This window comes from Ailuropoda melanoleuca, chromosome 15 (genome assembly GCF_002007445.2).
Source record: "Ailuropoda melanoleuca isolate Jingjing chromosome 15, ASM200744v2, whole genome shotgun sequence".
Classification (NCBI taxonomy): domain Eukaryota; kingdom Metazoa; phylum Chordata; class Mammalia; order Carnivora; family Ursidae; genus Ailuropoda; species Ailuropoda melanoleuca.
In genome coordinates, this window is record NC_048232.1 from 20,786,956 (window position 1) to 20,806,450 (window position 19,495).

Here is a 19,495-nt window from a genome sequence, read left to right on the forward strand (position 1 = left end):
GTTTACTTTGAGAGGATGTCTGATGGGAGTCACCTGTGGTCTCCTAGAAAGAAGTACGTTTTGGAGACAGTTTTGACAGGACCAAAGTGGCTACTGCTGTAGCACAGTGTGGTGGACAAAAGCACCATAAGGGTTGCAGAATGGGAGAATTACTTCTAATTATATTTAGTTCTGAAACAGAAAATGACAGGCTTAGAGTTTTGAGTTTAAGCCATGGCTAGAGAACCAGAGAGTTTCAATGACTACCACACAATATCTTATCTCTTGAAGTCACAGTCTGGATCTGTAGATTTCTGATTTATAACGTGTGCTGAATTTGTAGCTTCCCCAGGCTTCTGAAAAGACCTAGAAGCAATGACCATCCCAGTAGCAATGAGCAACCGTAGTGTTTAAATTATGATCTCTAAATTTAATTTTCCACTATGATGAACGTGGGCAGAAAATATTTTCAAATTATATATGATAAATGACTTGTATCCAGAATATATAGAGAACTATTATGAGTCAATAGTAATAAGACAAACAACCCCAGTAAAAGCAGGACAACTATTTGAACAGATACTTCGCTAAAGAAGATATAGACATGGTTAACGAAAACACAGAATGAGTTCATCATTAGTCATGAAGGAAAAGCAAATTAAAACCAAAAGGAGGCACCACTACACACCCAATAGAATGGCTAAAATTTAAAGGCCTGACAACATCAAGTGTTGTAGAGCATAGGAAGCAATTGCATCGCTCACTCATTGGTGGTGGGTATGCAAATATAGTATAGATCCTTTGGAAAAACAGTTTGGCAAGTTCTCATAACATCAAGCATGCACATGGCATAAGACCCAGAAATTGCATTTTTGGGTATTTTCCCAAGGAAGAAGAAACATATGTTCATACAAAAACCTGTGTATAAATGTTTAGAGCAGATTTATTTATAACAGTCCAAAACTGGAAAGAACCCAAATGTCCATCAACCAGTGATTGGATGTTGTATATCCATGTAGTGTGATACTACTCAGCAACAGAAAGAGACAAGCTACTGATACATGCAAACTATGGACAAATCTCAAAAGCATTATGCTAAATTAAGACGGCAGACAAAAGAGGCAGCATATTGCCTGGTGCAATTTATAAGATAGTCTAAAAATCCAAAATCATGGGGAGAGAAACAGATCAGTTTTTCCTGGAGAAGAGGGTTAGAGGGAAAGGTCTGACTTCAAGGAGGCATGAAGGAAATTTGGGATGATGGAAATGTTCTACATCTTCATTGTAATAATGGTTACACAACTATAAACATTTGTCAAATATCATCCAGCCATATATGTTAAAATAAAAAGGACCCCCAAACATAGACATGCACAGTACAGACTAAGGTTGTGGGGAAAAAATTAAAACAGTAGCTCTAAGTACTTTATGAAAACTGCAATTTGTCATAACAGTGTATTTTCAGAATGGGCTGGTCTGATGCATTGGTTCAGAACATGGCTATAAAATTCAAGCTGACTTTGGTTCAAGTTCTGGCTCTGCCACTAATTAGAAGAGTGCCTTATGCTAATTACATCATTCGTACCTGAAAGGCTTATTGTGGGGATTCAATGATGCGCGTAACCACTTCATCACTGCTTGGTTCATATAGACATTCAACAAATATTAGTTATTTATGAACATTTAGAAAGACCCTATGTGGGAAGACACACACATATCAAATAAATCACAATATCTTGTGAAAATAGCAGAAATAGACAAGTGTAAGGCACAGCGGGGGCAAAAAATGAGAAATGTTTCACCATGTTTGGAGAATCCAGTGAAGACTTTCTGGAGGAACCCATGACTAAGATAAATTTTGAAAGACAAATAGATGGTTTTCATCCTGATTAGGAGGATGAAGGGCATAAAATGTCATAGTGTACTTGGAGAATTATGAGCAGTTTGCCATTTCTTTTCTTTTCTTTCTTTTTTTTTTTTTTGAGTGATTAGAGAAGCTATTGCAGTATGGAGGAGTCAGCCAGAATTAGCTCTTGAATGCTAATTTAAGAATCTTGTTGTATCTCATCATGCATGTGGTGGCGTGATTGGGAGCCAACAAGGAGGGAAACAAATTACAAAGATTACTTTGGTCATCTTGGTGAAGGTGGATTGAAACTAGGATGAAGCTAGAGGGTGATAGACCTGTCAGAAGTCTTGTTAGATGAAATCAGGTAAAGGATGGTGACACTCAGTACTTGGACTATGGGAATGGAAAAGTGAGAATAAATTCAAGAGAGTTTTAGGGGAATTCACATAACTGAATATGAAGGAGAATGGTTCTAAAATGACATTCAGAATTTATGCTTGGGTATTTAGGTGGGTAGTGGGACCTCTTAATAAATAGAAAAACATGTTCCTAAAGGGAAATGATAAGTTTAGTTGGGTAGTACTGATGTTTGAGTTGCCTGTGGACATCCAGGTAGAGCTTTTCAGTAGGAGGAAGGATATATGGACCTAGATCTCAGTATTGAAGTCTGCTGGGGAGCTATGTGTATGGCAGTTGAAGTCACAAAAATAAAGATCACCCTGGAAAAGCATATAGTATGAGAAGGGAACCAGGAACAGAATCCTGGGAAATGTCAACACTTAAGTCTGTATAGAAAAGATCTTAAACAGTGGTCATAAAAGTAGGAGGAGGATCGAGAGCAAATAGTATAAGGAAACCAAGGAAGGTGTTTCAAGAACGAGATATCATCAAGAGTGTTATATACAACTGTCAAGGTCCAGGAAGATGACTAAGAAACAGCCAATGGATTGGAGTAGTTTTAGTAGTGGGACCAAACTAGATCACTGTGGTTTGAAGAGTGAGTGGAGGTTAACACATGTAGAAATATCAAATGCAGGCTACTGTTTTGGAAACTCATGGTCAAGAAGAGAGAGAGAAAAACAGAATGATAGCTAGTAGGGAATACAGGTTGAAAGGTGGTTTTTTTTTTTGTTTGTTTGTTTCTGGGTTTTTTTGGTATGAGGCAAAGAAGGGACTTCACAGTGTTCCTGTATTGAAGTGGAGAAGGCTGGAAGAGAGGGAGAGGCTGAAGACCTAGGAGAGTATTACTCAAGGTCCAATCAGGAGACAGAAATTACAAGTTATTTGATAGAAAATTTAATACAAATAATTCTTAAATATGTATGAAGCTATTTACCAGGTAATTTACAAAGTGATATAAGGACTTAAAGGGATGTGAAAAAAGCAACTATAAGAAACATCTAACACTCTTCGGGCTGGGGGACCAGCAGAAGCAGGCAAGCGATGGAGTTTTAAAAGTCTGAGAAGAATTCAGGAGAGGGAGAGATTTTTTTTTTTTTTTTTTTTGCTAAAGTCAATCAAAGAGTATTTTATGAAGACGGCATTTGAGCTGGGCTTAAGTAGAAATGAAAGAATATTCCAGGAGTTACACAAGTTGAACATGACCTGGCAAATAGTAGATGCTTAATAAATATTTGTGGAATAGATGAAATGATGAAGGGACAGTGAGCAAAATCCAGAAGAGAAAAATATGGAAAAATTGGGGGAACCGTTTAAGTTTGGGGCTGGTGTTGTAGGAGAATGGTGGGCTGCACAAATCGAACAGGGATGGGGCAGGCAGTTTTGAATGCCAGGCTAACGAGTTCAGACTTTATTTTAGGAAGCCAATTGAAGTTTGAGTAGCGGGCCGACATGTCTAAAACAATTTCTGGAACGTTGATCTGTCTCTGGTATGGTGAATGAATAGGAAGGAGAGAGGAACCGAAGTCATCAGGAGCCAAAAAGGATGACGTGGATTGGGGCGACAGTAAGGATTGAAGACAGGGACTAAATCTGCGACAAAATGAAGAGGGCCAATTGACTTAACTGCTGATTGGAGGGGAGGGTGGAGGACGAAGAAGGGAAATGAAGGTCTGGGTCATTGGGAAGAATGGCATAAAGAGGAAAGAAAGGTGGAAGAGGAGATTATGAGGGACAAGATAAGTTCTGCGAGGGCAGACTAGACACCCTAGTGCATGCAGGGTGTCGGCCCTGCAGGTGTGCGGCTTCGTGGAGTGTGGACAGGGAGTGGCGATTTGGAAGTCACCCGCAGGATTCTGGCTGAGGCCTGTCTTCGGGAGGAAGCAATGGCATCTCAACATTTGTATCCGGAGCCAGGCCGCTGGCTAGAAGCTGAGGCTGCGCTGCCCGCTGATCTACAGTTTTCACCTGGGCTCGCCTGCCACGACTAGGAAGAGGAGGAGTCTCACGTCTATCCTGCCTCAAAGCACCGGGACTCAGGGAGGAAAGGACGCCTCAGCTCTTAGCCTACGGACGGCTTTTCTAAAGCCGGACGATGAGCGCCTCGGGAGGCAGAGCGCGAGCTTCCTGGGCGGAGGCGCGCGCGCCCCTGCGCGCGCAGGCGCGTCCCGGTGTCGCCTAGCAACCCAGAACAACAGTGGCCTAGGCGCGCGCCGGCAGTGGCGGGTGCAGTTCTCCAGGTCCGAGGACCGCTGCTCTGAGGGATCTCCTGGCAGGTAAAGGCAGGCGTGCGGCTGCGCAGCTACTCCCGCGCTGTGGAGAGGCCCAGGGCTGAGGTCCCAGCAGAACTTGGGCAAGGAGAAGGTGCCCCGCGGGTGGGGACATCTGGGGCAACTGAGGGAACGAACGAACACCTTGTAGGGGTTGTCGGTGTCGGCCCCATGCCCTCGGTATTAGACGGGGGTCGGGGTGGGTTTCCTAAGCATCCCGGCCGCCTTCGAAGCATTTAACAGGTGACAAAACTGAGGCCCGTAGAGGGGATCTGAGGGTCTAACGTTCCGTTACTTGACTCTCACCAACTCCAGATGCTAGTCCCCCTTGTTGTACCCTTCCTCCTCCCCTTCAGGTTTTCTCAAAAAATATCTCCTCGTTGGCAAATAGGTAAGGTCATGTAGTCTGAAAGTTCACGAAGAAGTACAAATGATTGATACATCTGTGGGGGGAAATGTGGCTCCTCTCTAATAATCGAGAAGATGCACATATAAAGCAGATTTGTTTTCGTACTCAGTGCGGTGAAGTTCATGCCTTTTCACCCAGTTATTTCACTTTATCTTAAAGAAGCAGTTGCGGAATGTGGATGAACATTTTATGTCTAAGGATGTTCATTGCAGCCTTATCCATAATTTCAGGAAATTGGAAACAAATGCTCAACAATAGGCGACGGTCTAGATAGTGGATTTTACAGTATTATTTTAAATGACATAATACTGATTCATTGGAGATGATTGGAGCAATAAATGGAGACTGAGCTTTCATGAACTTGTCTGTTAGTATAAGAATATAGTAGGAAAATGGTTCCAGGAAGGGAAGTTGAGAATACGGGCTAGAAATCCAGGTAGGATGGTAAAATCACTATAGAAAATACACAAAAAAGGAACTATATTGAAATAGGACTAATATCCCTGAGTTTTTTCCTGAGTGATTTTTTTTTAATCCCATGTGCCCTTCCTTGTTTTCTAAATTTTCTGCAATGAAATGTATTACCTCTAAAGTGGACAGTAAACACAGAGCTATGCACTAAATATGATTAAAATGGTAAATGTTATGGTATGTTTATTTTAGCACAATAAAAATCATCAATGGGCAGGTGGTAAAATAGTCAAGGAAAGCAGGTTTGCTTCAAACAAAGGGATTTATTTTCTTAATTTGACACCTCTCAAGCTTTAAAGGAAAACAAATTTTTAAAGAATAAAATAATACAGGTAATTTGGTTGTATCATGTTGATTTTAAGTGAAATGTTGATTTACAAAGTTAAAAAAAAAAACACCTTAGGGTTATCCTTGAGGCTTATTGTCCCTGGTTCTCTGTCAGTTGTACACTTTCTCCCCCATTAACTATTACGCTCAACGTGGCAATAAAAACACAAACTAAATGCTTACTTCACGGTATTGCCTAGGAATAGCTCCATTGCTATAATCCCGTGTTAAGGCTATTCCAACCTCTGTACTCTTCAATATGCAGTTATTCAAAGCCACTATCCTGGAATGGGAAAAATAAGTTCCTGAGTGAAAATCAGATGATCCACAGTAATTTTGTGCGGGTGTAATTCAGTTCCTTCTCAAACATTATTCATAAGCAGTTCTTATGTAAATCAAAGGCTGCCGTATTTTGGAATTGGTTGCAAAGAGCTATGAAATTTCTTTTCCTAGAGGTTAGTCATGGGATAGATTTTAATTTGTCCAGAGTAGTTTCTGTGCATCTGCTTGGAATATTATAGACACAAAGTCTAGGGTCTTTGTGCTTTTTAAACATCTATGAAAGATGTTTGAATTTTGAAAAAAAATTACCTCTAAAATATGAAAATTGAAAAATTAATGTTAAAAGTTTTTTATTAATATTAAGTTACATTTGAAAACAATTTTTCTCATTTTGTAAGAATTTCCAGGTGCACAAACTGCTGAATAATTTCAAATCTTAATTTCAAAACTTTTTATGATGAAAATTGTATTTAATGGAAAATGTGGGTACATTTTAATGTTTAATATATTGGATATAATGTGAGGTTAGTGTGTCACAGCATAAACTTGCCCAGACCCTCAAAGATCTCGAAATTTATGTGACCTGAACTTAGGGACCTGGATGTCTTTCAGAACTCCCTATGAGTTTCTATGAACATGTGGCTTTTTAAAATATATGATAAATTCCGGTCAGTGTTTCTAATGCTAGGAGTTGTATTTGTGCCTTGACAGACTATCGGAACTAACTCTGACAGCGTAGATTCTCTCCAAGGATTTTCGACTTCCCAGAATTTCTCTGGAAACTATAGTAATTTCCTCGAGACTAGTTTATATCATCTGAGGTTGCGCAAATGCCAACCATAGCCCCACAAACTCTCATTGGGGAAAATTCAAAAGATTTCTGGGGTTATTCTAACAGTCAGCAACATCTTGGTAAGTTCTCTGTACCCAGATGGAGTTATTCCTCTGTGGTATATCAACTATGAGTACCAATGCTCTGACGTTTTTCCTGCACAGACATGGACATACAAGGGCAGGTAGAAAAGGGTCTTGCAAGCAATAACCCCAAATTTCCCCAGAATACATCTCTTCAGGTTCTCAATTACTTTTTTTAATTGAGCTATGGATTATATTAGAAAAACTTTTGGTTATCTGGGAAAATGACCAATGTGAGAAAGCAGACAAAAATCCATCCCTTTGTGGCAAAACATTCTTGCAGATCGCAAAAGTAACTTGGATTTAGTCTCCCAAACCCTCCATAAATGAGCTGTAAGCTTGGTAAACTGTTTCCTGTTATGTAAGTAAAAATTATGTCATTGATGTTCTCTTCCTTACAAACTGGCAGCCAGGACTAATGCTCAACAATCTTATTGATAAGATTCCTTAAAAACTGTAGATTTGAAATAGGTAGATTTGAAGGTAGGTAACATATTTGTACATGTACAATAATTTTTACATGTATTGCATAGTCTCTTTTCAGGTAAAATTAAGATGAGAAAATAAGTCTCCTTCTAAGGGCGTGGGTAACATGGGGCCCGAACTCACAACCCTGAGATCAAGACCTGAGCTGAGATCAAGAGTCAGATGCTTAATCGACTGACCTGCCCAGGCACCCCTACAAATGACACTTTTAACTGTTTATTGCATCTTTTTCCAGAATGGGTAAAAAGATAAAGAAGGAAGCAGAACCGCCTCCTAAGGAAGTGGTAAGTTTCTGATTTGAATATCGTAGCAGCACATTAACAACCAGTTTGAAAAATGAATCGTTCAAACAGTTTGGCACATACCCGTATATACAAGAGTACACGGTGGCAGAAGTCCAAAGTCTGACTAATGATAAGATTAGTTAGAGGAATCTAACATTATATAAACAAACATTGACAATGTTGTCATTACATAATTAGCACAATTAGAGAGTAATTATTAGCTTTTCCAGTATGTGGATGGCATGTGTATAAGCCTAGCTAATGAACAAATAGTTTTGGTTTGTTCTTTTAAATATTTTAAATTTATATTTGCCTGTCTCTCGTTAATGTTAATCATCCAAGTCAAGTTTCAAAAAAAAACTAGAGTTTATGCCGTAGCCACTAGATAGGTATATAAGGTTGTCTGAAGACGACCATTTGGACATCAGAAGTCTTGTATTTTCCAATTTTATGCGAAGAAAAGTGTGGGTTCATCCTCCTTTTCTATTCCAAATATTTGAGTAATGCCTTGCCTACAACACAAAACCCTGTCTCTCTTTTAAAAGCATGGTTTTATTTCTTTAAAGTTTACGAATTACCAAAAGATTGTATTAAAAATAGAAAATGAACTTGGACAGCTTTCAGTTTAGAAACTTATTTTGAAACAGACATTTGATGTAATTTTCTTCAAATAAAATGTGAATAAAAAACGCTTATAGTCAGTCAGTAGACTGTCAGGATTTTATAGTTTGAGGGAAGCTGAGCTTAGCGCAGGACCCTCTCAACAGCACTGCAGCTTTGTGGTTACAAATCTGACCCACGTCCCAGAGCTGCCTCTCATGAGCTGTGTTATTTGGCATAGTTGCTAAATGCGGCTGAGTTATTTCAGTTTAAAAAAAAATTTCTTCAGTGCAAATTGTAATGTCCAATTCATTTTGGCCATTGTAGGAATGAAAATGAAATAAAGCACACCAAGTTTTCAGTACCTGGCAAATAGTTAACACTAGTAAATAAACCTATTATTATGGGACTCCTTTAGACTCTCTCTGTCTCTTTCTCTCTCTCACATACACACACACACACACACACACACACACACACACACCCCTATGTAACTTCTTATGTATGATCCTTCAGTAAGTTGGGAGTAAAGACTGCGGAAGGCATCTGTCTCCACGTCTAGGAAGGCTTTGTAGAGATAGAGGGTCGTTGTGGTTCATGATGCATTTTCATCATTCTAGTTGCTCTCCCTTTGGACATAAGCCTAAAACATTCCAAATTCTCTTGTTTTTTTCATTGCATTCCAAGTTTGCATTACCACTTTTTATTATTTATTTATTTATGTATCTATCTATCTACCTATCTATCTAAGGGGGAGAGAGAGGGCGAGCACGCAGGGGGAGGGCAGAGGGGGAAGGGAAAGAATCTCAAGCAGACTCCCTGCTAAGTGCGGAGCCTGACAGGGGCTCCATCTCAGGACCCTGAGTTCATGACCTGAGCCCAAATCAAGAGTCAGACACTTAACCGACTGAACCATCTAGGTGTCCCAAGATTTTATTTTTAAGTAATCTCTACACCCAACGTGGGGCTCAAGCTCACAACCCCAAGATCAAGAGTTGCACACTCCACTGACTGGGCCAGTCAGGTGCCCCACACAATAGCATTATTGACGTCTTATTACTGAAAAGTGGACTAATGAACACAGTACTTGCCGACAAACACTGTCTGATTAAAATTAGAGTATTAAACAATAGATATATTTGCCTAATACCCTTTCTATAATTTTGCAATGTCTTGCTTGCATTGTCCTCTGTACTCCAGTCCTTGCAGGGCACAGTCAACAACTTGAAAAACAGTTTTAATCCTAGCGTTACCAGACATCTAGGTCTTGTTTCCTCAGTTCACAGTAGATTTAGGGACAGCCAAAGCGTGTGGAATAGCCAATGTCAAAGAAATTACTGCCTGTGTTTTCTTCTGGGAGTTTTATGGTTTCAGGACTCATATTTAGGTCTTTAATCCACTTGAGTTTATTTTTGTGTATGGTGTAAGAAAGTAGTCCAGTTTCATTCTTTTCCATGTAGCTGTCCAGTTTTCCCTGCACCATTTGTTGAAGAGACTGCCTTTTCCCCATGTGTATTCTTGTCTACTATGATGAAGATTAATTGACCATAGAAGCATGGGTTTATTTCTGGGCTCTTATTCTGTTCCATTGATCTATGTGTCTTATTTTTGTGCCAGTACCATACCGTTTTGATGACTACAAAGCTGTAGTCCATCTTGAAATCTGGGATTGTTATAACTCCAGCTTTGTTCTTCTTTCTCAAGATTGCTTTAGCTGTTTGAGATATTTTGTGGTTCCATACACATTTTAGTATTATTTGTTCTAGTTCTGTGAAAAATGTTGCTGGTATTTTGATAAGGATTGCATCAAGTATCTGTCCATAGATGAATGGTTAGAGAAGATGCATATATATATATATATATATATATATGCAATAGAATATTACTCAGCTATAAAAGGAATGTGATCTTGCTGTTTGCAACAACATGGAAGGACCTAGAGGGTATAATGCTAAGTGAAGTAAGTCAGACAAAGAAAGACAAATACCTAATGACTTCATCATACATGGAATGTAAGAAAAGAACCAAATGAACAAAACAAAACAAGAGACAAACAAAAAAACACAGACTTTAAATTCAGAGAACAAACTGGTGGTTGTCAGAGGGGAGGTAGGTGGGGGTGGATGAGATAAAGGGGATTAAAGAGTACATTTATCTTGATGAGCACTGAGAAATGTATAGAATTGTTGAATCATTATATTGTACACCTGAAACTAATATAACACTGTTAATTATACTTTAAAAAAAATAGAGTGAGACCAAAAAAAAAAAAAAAAAAAGACATGTTACAGTTACCATGTGGTCCTTGGCTATTGCCTTTCCTCAAGGTCCTTCCATCCTTCCCCTACTCTGACTTTATGTTAGTAAAGCAGATAGATTAGGGTGAAAGTATGTAACCACTTTCTATCTTGTAAATTCAAATACTTCAAAACAGTATGCCACAGTTTAAGCTATCTGAACTCGGAATTTTTTCCAAGGTGTACCTTTTAAGGTCTACAAAAGTTTTCTTGTATAAATTTTAAAGGAAAACCAAATTTAAAACATGGATATATAACTGCTTAAGAAAATAAACTTTCCTGTGTCAACTAATAACAACTTCCTGATGGAGTTCCTAAAAACATTATTTCCAAAGGTTTGTATTTTTATTAGTCTTTTATGAGTCTTTCATCTACTATTTAAAATGGGTAATGGGGACAGAAAGAAGAATGTTCAGTTAAAACAAAAAGCTCCTTTTGCCTTTTCTAATTTTCTCATTGTGAAAACATACACTTAATATGTGCCTATATGGTTTATTGACCTCCATTCCTTCTCATCAAAGTGACCACTAGCTAAGAAGATGCTTAGATGTGGGGAGGATACAGCTTGAACGAGCCATGTAACTATATTCTCCCTCCCCACATCTTTTCCATGTCTGGCTGAAATCTTGTTTGTGATGGTTGAAGTAAAAGACAAACTTTCTGTGGAGTGACTGCATAAGAGAGTTACTAGCAAACGACCTTAGTAGCAATATTTAATACAAGGCAAGATATTCAGTGACAAAGAATATAGGCTCCGAGCTATACTGCCAGAGACTGGCATCCATCATCCACTGTTTATGATCTGGGGCAAAGTTCCCAACCTCCGTATACTCCAGTGAGGATGAATTGATATCCACTTCATATCTACTCACAGCAGTGAGGCAAGGTTAGATGAATGTAAGATGCTTGGAACAGTCCTTGGCATTAGTAAAAGAATGATGTCGTTGAGGGTACTCTTCATCACTCTATTACACTAGAATTTTTATGAATTGTCAAAGGAGGCAGGGAAATCAGCTGTGGAAGACTAGTGGACCGCTGAAGTTCCCAGTGGCCTGTGGTGTGGCCGTCATGATTCATGGTCTTCAAGTTGATGAGCATGGAACTTTTATTTTCTTAATATTTCAGAGGAAATTGGGTTTCAGTGGATAAATCCACAGCATCTAGACTCACAAGGGACTATGCTATGGTTCTGGAATCTCAATAAGTATCAAGTTAACTGAACATTTATGTTAATGGGTCAGCACCTTCTCTCTGTAGTTCGGTGCGTATGGGGGCGATAAGCTCGGTGAGCATTGACTCAGAGCGACAGGCAGTAGCAATGCCCTCAGCTGGGCAACCAAACCCAGGTCCTTGCAAGAGGCAGATGTCTCCAGGGTCTTGTTCCTCCAGGATGCTTTCATCAGCCTCAGAATGCAACCCTTAATACTCTGTCACCAACTGCCAAAACCACCTGGACTTATTTCAGAAATGAAGCTTCACGGGAATTTATTTTCCTGTCTTTCACCCTCATTACAGATAAACAAAATGTTATGATTAAATGAAAATTAGTATAAATTAATAAACATATACAAACCATATAAACAATTATCAGCTTGCTTATCTGGCTCTGAACTTTTGCTTTAATTCAGGTTATAAAGAAAACTAGAGACGATTTTAGCTGTTTGCATTTTAATTTTTACACTTTTTAGCAGATTTTAACTGATGTCTAGATGTTCTCTGCTAGAAGTTCGTACTCGGGTGGTAGTCTGCTTCCTTCTGTTTATCTGTCTCTCTTTTCCTGTGTAATTGGTTCCTTGTGATCTGAGACCACTGATGTAGTAAACACATTCCAACAGACATCAAAAAAGCCTTTTATTTGCCCTTATTGGTACCATAAAAATCACTAAACTGTCAGGATTTATATATTTTCACTGAGTTCAGCTTTATAATTTTGCGTTCTTTTAGACCTGTGCTAATGCAGTAGTCACTAGCCACATGTGGTTATTTAAATTTAAATTTATAATAACTAAGTTAAATCAATCAAAATTAACAACTAAAAATTAAATGAAAAATTCAGTTCCTCAGTCACATCACACTTCAAGTGCTCCGATGCCCCACGTGGCTTTTGACTGCTGTATTGAACAATGCAGAATCAGAACATTTCCATCATTGAAATTCCACTGGGCAGCACTATTCTAGACAATCTTGTTTCTTTAACAGGGATATAAAAATATCTCTCTAAGTCTACAGCTTCTCGAATCGACTGAGCTTAAAATTCAAATTTTGGCCCAAATGCTTCCCCTTTATTTCACTCTTTCTATAAATAACTTTTGTTCATCATTTATTTTGTATAGAGCGTGAAATTATAATTTCACAACCAGCTTGTTGGTGACTGACTGTGAGTTCCTCACAGGAAAGCAGATGGCATATGTAATTACAGCACAGTATTATTTATTTAGTTGTGTGGCATTCTGTTATAGCTATCATTTTATTCTCAGCACCTTTTTAAATAAAAAATTACTATAATGCTGTAGGCTCTGTAGGAGAAACAAATGTCATGCCAAGTTTCTTCACTCTGTGCCAAATATTGGTGTGTCTCCTCCTTCAACAGCTCCTGAGATTGTAACTCTCAGTTTGAATCTTCCTGTTAAGCTTCTTGTACCTCATATCACCTTTTTCTTAATGATGACTGGAAGACATGGCAAAATACTGAAGGGTCTTCTCAACCATTAAAGAAGGATTCAAGATATCTATGATAGTTTTAGTTTAAATACATGTTCATGTACTCCTTTGACAATTGTAGTCATTGTGTCATGACATATCCTTGTTTTAACATGGCATATTTATTCACATGCTTATAAAGTGAGCTGAAAAAATATTGAAATACCAGAATAGCAAATAGTCTGGTCGGAGGAAGCAGTCAAATAATAACAAGTAATAATATAATTCAGGGAGCAATAAGATCGATGAGGAAAATAAAGTAGGATATAAGGACAGAGAGTGATCAGGCTACTTTAAATAAAATTCCCCTGTCAGGGCAAGCTTTCTCAGTGGGGTCACTCTTAAGAAAGACAGATGGAAGGAGGACGTATGCTATGCAAATATCCCCAGCCAGAAAATAATAACGAAGGCCTTATTTAGTATGTGTGAGGAATGCCAAGAAGGTTGGTATGACCGGAAATTAGAAAGCAGGGAGTATGAGGTAGGTACCAAAAGTGGTGGAATGGTGGGGATCATGTTGGGCTTTTTCGGCTATTTTAAGGAGGTTGGATTTTTTTCTAATGTGCAAAAAGAGGAATCCAGTGGAAGGTTACAAGTAGAGGATTAGTGACATCTCATTTATATTTAAAACAAAAAGCATAAGATCATTCTAGCTACAATGGGAAAGAAAAGTGAAAACTGGAAGACCAGTTTGGAGGCCCTTACAGAGGAGCCATAAACTATGCGGTAGGCCTGGGTGGTAACTATGGAGAAGGCAAGAAGTGGCCGTAGTGAGGATCCATGTGGAGGGTAGAATTGATAGGATTTGCTGATGGACTGCATGTGGGGTGTGAGAAGGAGAGGAGTTGGGAGGTGTTTCAAGGTTTTTGGCATGAGCAACTGAGTAAATGATGGTAAAAATACTGATCAAGACAGACTAAGGAAATGATGCAGTGTATTAAGTGCTCTTATAGGGAAGTTCAGAGGAATATAGCTGTGAAAAAATAAAACAAAACAACTCCTCCCAAACAACAACAACAACAACAAAACCCAAGGATTTTCAATACCCAAATTACCATGAATAAAAAGCAATAAAAAATTGATCTAGAAAGATGGAGGCCTAATAATTAAAGTAAGCCTTAAGCTTCTATAGTTTCAAGTATTATTTATTATTTTAATTCTCTAGAAATGAGGCAAAAATGTAAAGAAGTGATAGGTGACTTGCTGATCACTGATGATTGTCTTAGAACTATTTTGGTGAACTGATGAGGATGAAAGTCAGTTTAGAGATGTTCAGCAGGACATGTGAGAGGGAGAAAATGGAGAAAAATCAATAGTTCATAAAAATTTTGATTGAAAGGGAAGGAGAGATAGGATAGCATCTGGAAGGTGATTAACATCTAGGGAAAGATTATTTTTGTTTTAAAATAAGAGAGTTTTGAGAAGCTAGAGTTTAGAGAGGCTAAGGTGGCTGGAATTTGCAGGGCAGAGTGCCAGAGGGGAGGGAAATACACAGAAAAATAGCTCCAGAAATTTGGTTAATGGTCCTCTTGATTCTTTGAAGTCTAAGCTGCACAGGGTGAATCTCCTGCTCATGACAAAGAACAGGCATGAACAACTATCAGGGAGTTGTAAGCTGCATAATTTTTAGACTCCTATAGGAGTCTGATTTTGATCCAAAAGATTGGAGAGATCTTATTGAACATCTGGAGTATTAAATAGAGCCCCCAGCAAGATCATGCCTTCATAGCAGTATGTCTAATCCAGCCCTAGAGCAAAGGCTTCCTCAGACCTGCTGTAATAAGGCTTTAAAACAGGCCTTAAATAAATCAAGCTGAACCATAAATGAAACAACTGTCTAACAGAGCAAAATTCAACATCCTTTAAGAGAAACCCCCCCAAAAGAATCCAGACACTTAACAACATCATTTTCACAATGTTTAGTTGCCAATAAAAATTATTATATATGCAAAGAAAAATGTGACCCATGATCAGAAGAAAACTCCGTTGATAGTAGGAGAAAGGTGACTACTCAAGAGAAAAAGGGATGATTAATGGTATAACATAACTGGGAAAATTGGACACTAAAAAAATTCAATTATCCAAAAGAAGACAGGAAAAAAGGAACCAGGGACCAAATCAGAAAAAGAGAAAACAACTAGCAGGATGGTCCATTAAAACGCAGTCATATCCATGACTATATTAAATGTAAATGATTTAATATTCCAATTAAAAGTGAGAGATTGTCAAACTGAATTAAAAAAAGCAAGATCCAAACTATAAGCTGTCTACAAGAAATCGCCTTTCAATATAAAGATATGGATAGGTTAAAAGTAAAAATATGGAAAAAGATATACTGAAATAATCATAAGAAAGATGGAGTGCCTGTATTAATACTAGATGAATTATATTACTGGGCAAATAATATTACCAGAGTAAAAGAGATATGTATCATCATAATGAAAAGGTTCATTTGTAAGAGGAAAAAATGGTCCTAAATGTTGTTCACCTAATAGCACTTGTTTAAAATACATGAAGAAAAAAAAGATATCATTTGCCATTAGCATCAAAAATAATGAAATATTTAGAGATAAGTTTAACAAAATAAATGCAATGCTTATATGCTGAAAACTATAAAACGTTGCTGAGACAAATTAAGGAAGACAAATAAATGAAGAGATATACTTGTTGGATGTAGATACATTGCTGGTAGGAACACAAGATAGTAAAACTACTTTGGAAAAAGTATCATTATTATTATTTTTTGCAAAGTTAAACATGCACTACCAGACAAGCCATAAATTCTACTCCTAGGTATTTACTCAAGAGAAATGAAAACATATTATCTACAAGGAGACTTATATGAAAATGCCATTGCAGCTTTATTCATAATGGTCCCAAATGGAAACATCACAAAGGTACATCAGCTAATTGAATGAATAAACAAATTGTGTTGTATCCATATAATGAGAGACCACTCAACAATAAAAAGGAATAAATCACTGATACATAGAACAGTCTGAACGAATCTCATAAGTGTTCTGCCAAATGAAAGGAGCCATACATAAAGTGTACCTATGTAATAATTTCACATTAAACGGTCAAAGTTAATCTATAGTGAAACAAGGAAGATCAGTGGTTGCCTAGAGTGGATATGGGAAAAGGGCATCAACTGCAGGGAGGCGGGAGTGAATATTTTGGGGTAATGGAAAGTTCCACATGTCTTTGGTTATACGTACATACACATTTATTAAAACTCATCAAACTTACACTTACGTGATTTTACTGAATTTAAATTGGCCCTCTGTAAAGCAGACTCAAATGAAGTAATGGGAATAATTTAATTGTTAAGAGAAAGGTGACTACTCCAGAGAAAAAAGGGATGATTAATGGTATGACATAACTGGGAATATGTATGTTCTATGAGAGTGGGGGCATGGTTAATGCACTCTTCTCAGTGAAATGCACTTATTAGGGGTTGAATGAGTGTTTATTGAATGAATGAGTGAATTAAATGAATCAACACATTAGATGTTGGGCTTAGATAGTAGGAGAAACATTTTCTTTCATGTTGAAGAATATGTGCAGAGGCTCCTGTGAGTATGTGAGTCTCTTGTGAAGTTGTTGATCATGAATTTACAGTAATACGGATTTCCCCCCATAGTTTAACATGCTCTAAGAATGTTCGGATGCTTGGGCACAAATGCGAAGGAAAATCATAGTGTTTGTTCAGGGCTGGGGTATCCTAAAATTGATTTGATGAGAAGACAGAAGGACACAAAGGTTTATTTAGGGTTTGGCAAGAGTGTTATTAAAATAATAGATCTTGACATTTAAGCAGGATAAGAAGTAAAGTGAAGAAACGAGAAAGCTGAAGTGGCAGTAGAGGGACTGAATGGGGTGGGGACCCCAGTGAGGAGGAGGAATAGCTGTAGTGGGAGTAGCTCAACGGTGAAGCTTTATCTTTCACCATTTGCTTGTTGGCTACCAAGAAATCCTCAAAGACTGAACACTGTGGTCGCTACAGGAAATCTATCTGTGAGGAAGCAAAGAAAATTTGGTAAGAGTATCGAACATAATGGCAGAAGACAAAGCTGAGAGATAGATGAATGTATTGAGTCAGAGTCAGTAGAAGGGACGTAAGAGGATTTTGAAAAGTAACGGGAATGCTTCTGCTTCGGGCCAGGATGTGGTAGTAGTTGTAGTAACAGTAGCAGAGAGCAGTGGAGCGTTTCTTCTACGGCAACAACCACGAACAGCAGATTGATTTAAAAATACAATCTGGGGCGCCTGGGTGGCACAGCGGTTAAGCGTCTGCCTTCGGCTCAGGGCGTGATCCCGGTGTTATGGGTTCGAGCCCCACATCAGGCTCCTCTGCTATGAGCCTGCTTCTTCCTCTCCCACTCCCCCTGCTTGTGTTCCCTCTCTCGCTGGCTGTCTCTATCTCTGTCGAATAAATAAAGAAAATCTTTAAAAAAAAATAAAAATTAAAAAAATAAATAAAAATATAATCTAAGAGCTGTGGAGAGGCAAATTAAAAAGACTGACAATACCAAGGATTGGTGAGGATGTGGAACAACTGGAACTCTTATTTATAACTAGTGGGAACATAAATTGATAAAACCACTTTAGGAAAACTGTTCAGCAGTATCTATGATAGGTAAATACGTTATCTAGCCTATGACTCATCAAATCCATGCCTAGGTGTATACCCAAGGGAAATGAAGGCATATATATATATATATATATATACCCACAAAAAGTCATGTGCAAGAATAGTCACTGGAGCTTTGTTCATGATGGCCTCCAACTGGTAGAAAAGAACCCAAGTTGGTAGAAAAAACCCAACGGAATAACCTACAGCTATGGAAAGTATGACTTAGTAGTACAAAAATGTGAATGAATCTCAGAGACATTGTGCCATGCTAGCGAAGGCACATGTGAAAGAAGTCATGTTCTATGATTCTCTTTATATAGAGTTCAAGAAAAGAAAAAACTGATGATTTTAGAAGTCACATAACGATCATTTTTCTGGGTTTTTTTGGAGGGGGAAGGGGCATGAAGAGGTGATAGAAATGTTCTGTATCTTAGATCTGAATTTATCTTCTGTAAGATCAAGTGGAAGAAATATTCACCAATATACAAAAAACAGAGTAGATTTTGCTTTTTAACTTAATCTGACAATCTTAGTTAATGAGATCTATTTGCCCTGTTGATGTTTGTTTTGGCCATTGATATATTTGATTTTATTCCTATCATTTTAAGTTTAAGGTTTATTTTTCGGTTAAGTTGTTTCTTTGCTATATTTTCATGTTGTGTCTCTTATATTTTTCTTCCCTTTTTCTTATTCCTTCAAGAAATTGAGCAACTTTCATTTGTTACCCTTTCCTTTGGGTAATTTGGAACTTCTACTTATCTGTAGTCTATTAAACACATATTTAAGCCTGTTTTTTATATCAATGTAAAAATAAATTACTAGGCAATAATCTCATTCTCTTTACCAAAACAATCCTATTTCCTTTACATGAGCTTTGTCGAAAAATTTCTAGAATTTTAATTCCAAGTCATTATCAATTTTTTTTTCATAATGTGTCATCATTACTTCAGAAATCATTAAGAATTACATTGTGAGTCACAACATCACTATCATTCAGCTTAACTATATATTTTTTTGTATTTATTGATCTACTACTATTGTTTTTATATTTTGCTTTTCTTGTTTTGGCTGGAGCAATTACCAAGTAATTTGTTTAAATATATAGTTAATACACTTGCCTGGTAGTTTTCAAGCCTCCATCCCCAAATAGTTTCAGAAGTCCCTCCCTCACAATTTCTGTGGATTTCTGGGTCATTGTGCTCTTCTGATCAGTGTTGGAGCCAGTGTCTTTACCATTGCTCTGGGCTGTGCTAGAGGGGCCCTCTTTTCTCACTGGTTCATGTCACTGGAAACCCACAAGTGCCATAAGCTTGATGCATGTGGCAGACTTTTTTTTTTTTTTTCAAGATTTTTAAATTTATTTATGAGAAAGAGAGAGAACACAAGCAGGGGAAGCGGCAGAGGGAGAGGAAGAAGCAGACTCCTGTTGATCAGGGAGCCTGAGGTAGGGCTCGATCCCCAAACCCTGGGATCATGACCTGAGCCGAGAGCAGATGCTTAACCGACAGAGCCACCAGGCACCCCTGGCAGACTTTTAATGAAGTTTTATCTCCCCAGAAAGAGTCCAAGAGGCTTGAGAACAAACACTGTG

General features: G+C 38.0%; 1 protein-coding gene across 1 annotated transcript in view; it reads left to right on the forward strand.

Moving 5' to 3' along the window:
* The first annotated feature begins 4,438 nt into the window (after positions 1-4,438).
* Positions 4,439-19,495, forward strand: part of ARMC3 (armadillo repeat containing 3) — a 91,928-nt gene continuing 76,871 nt past the window's right edge. The window contains exons 1-2 of the mRNA XM_011227013.3: positions 4,439-4,503; positions 7,623-7,671. Coding sequence (XP_011225315.2) covers positions 7,624-7,671 — 48 coding nt within the window. The 5' untranslated portion in view covers positions 4,439-4,503; position 7,623. The remainder of the gene's footprint in view (positions 4,504-7,622; positions 7,672-19,495) is intronic.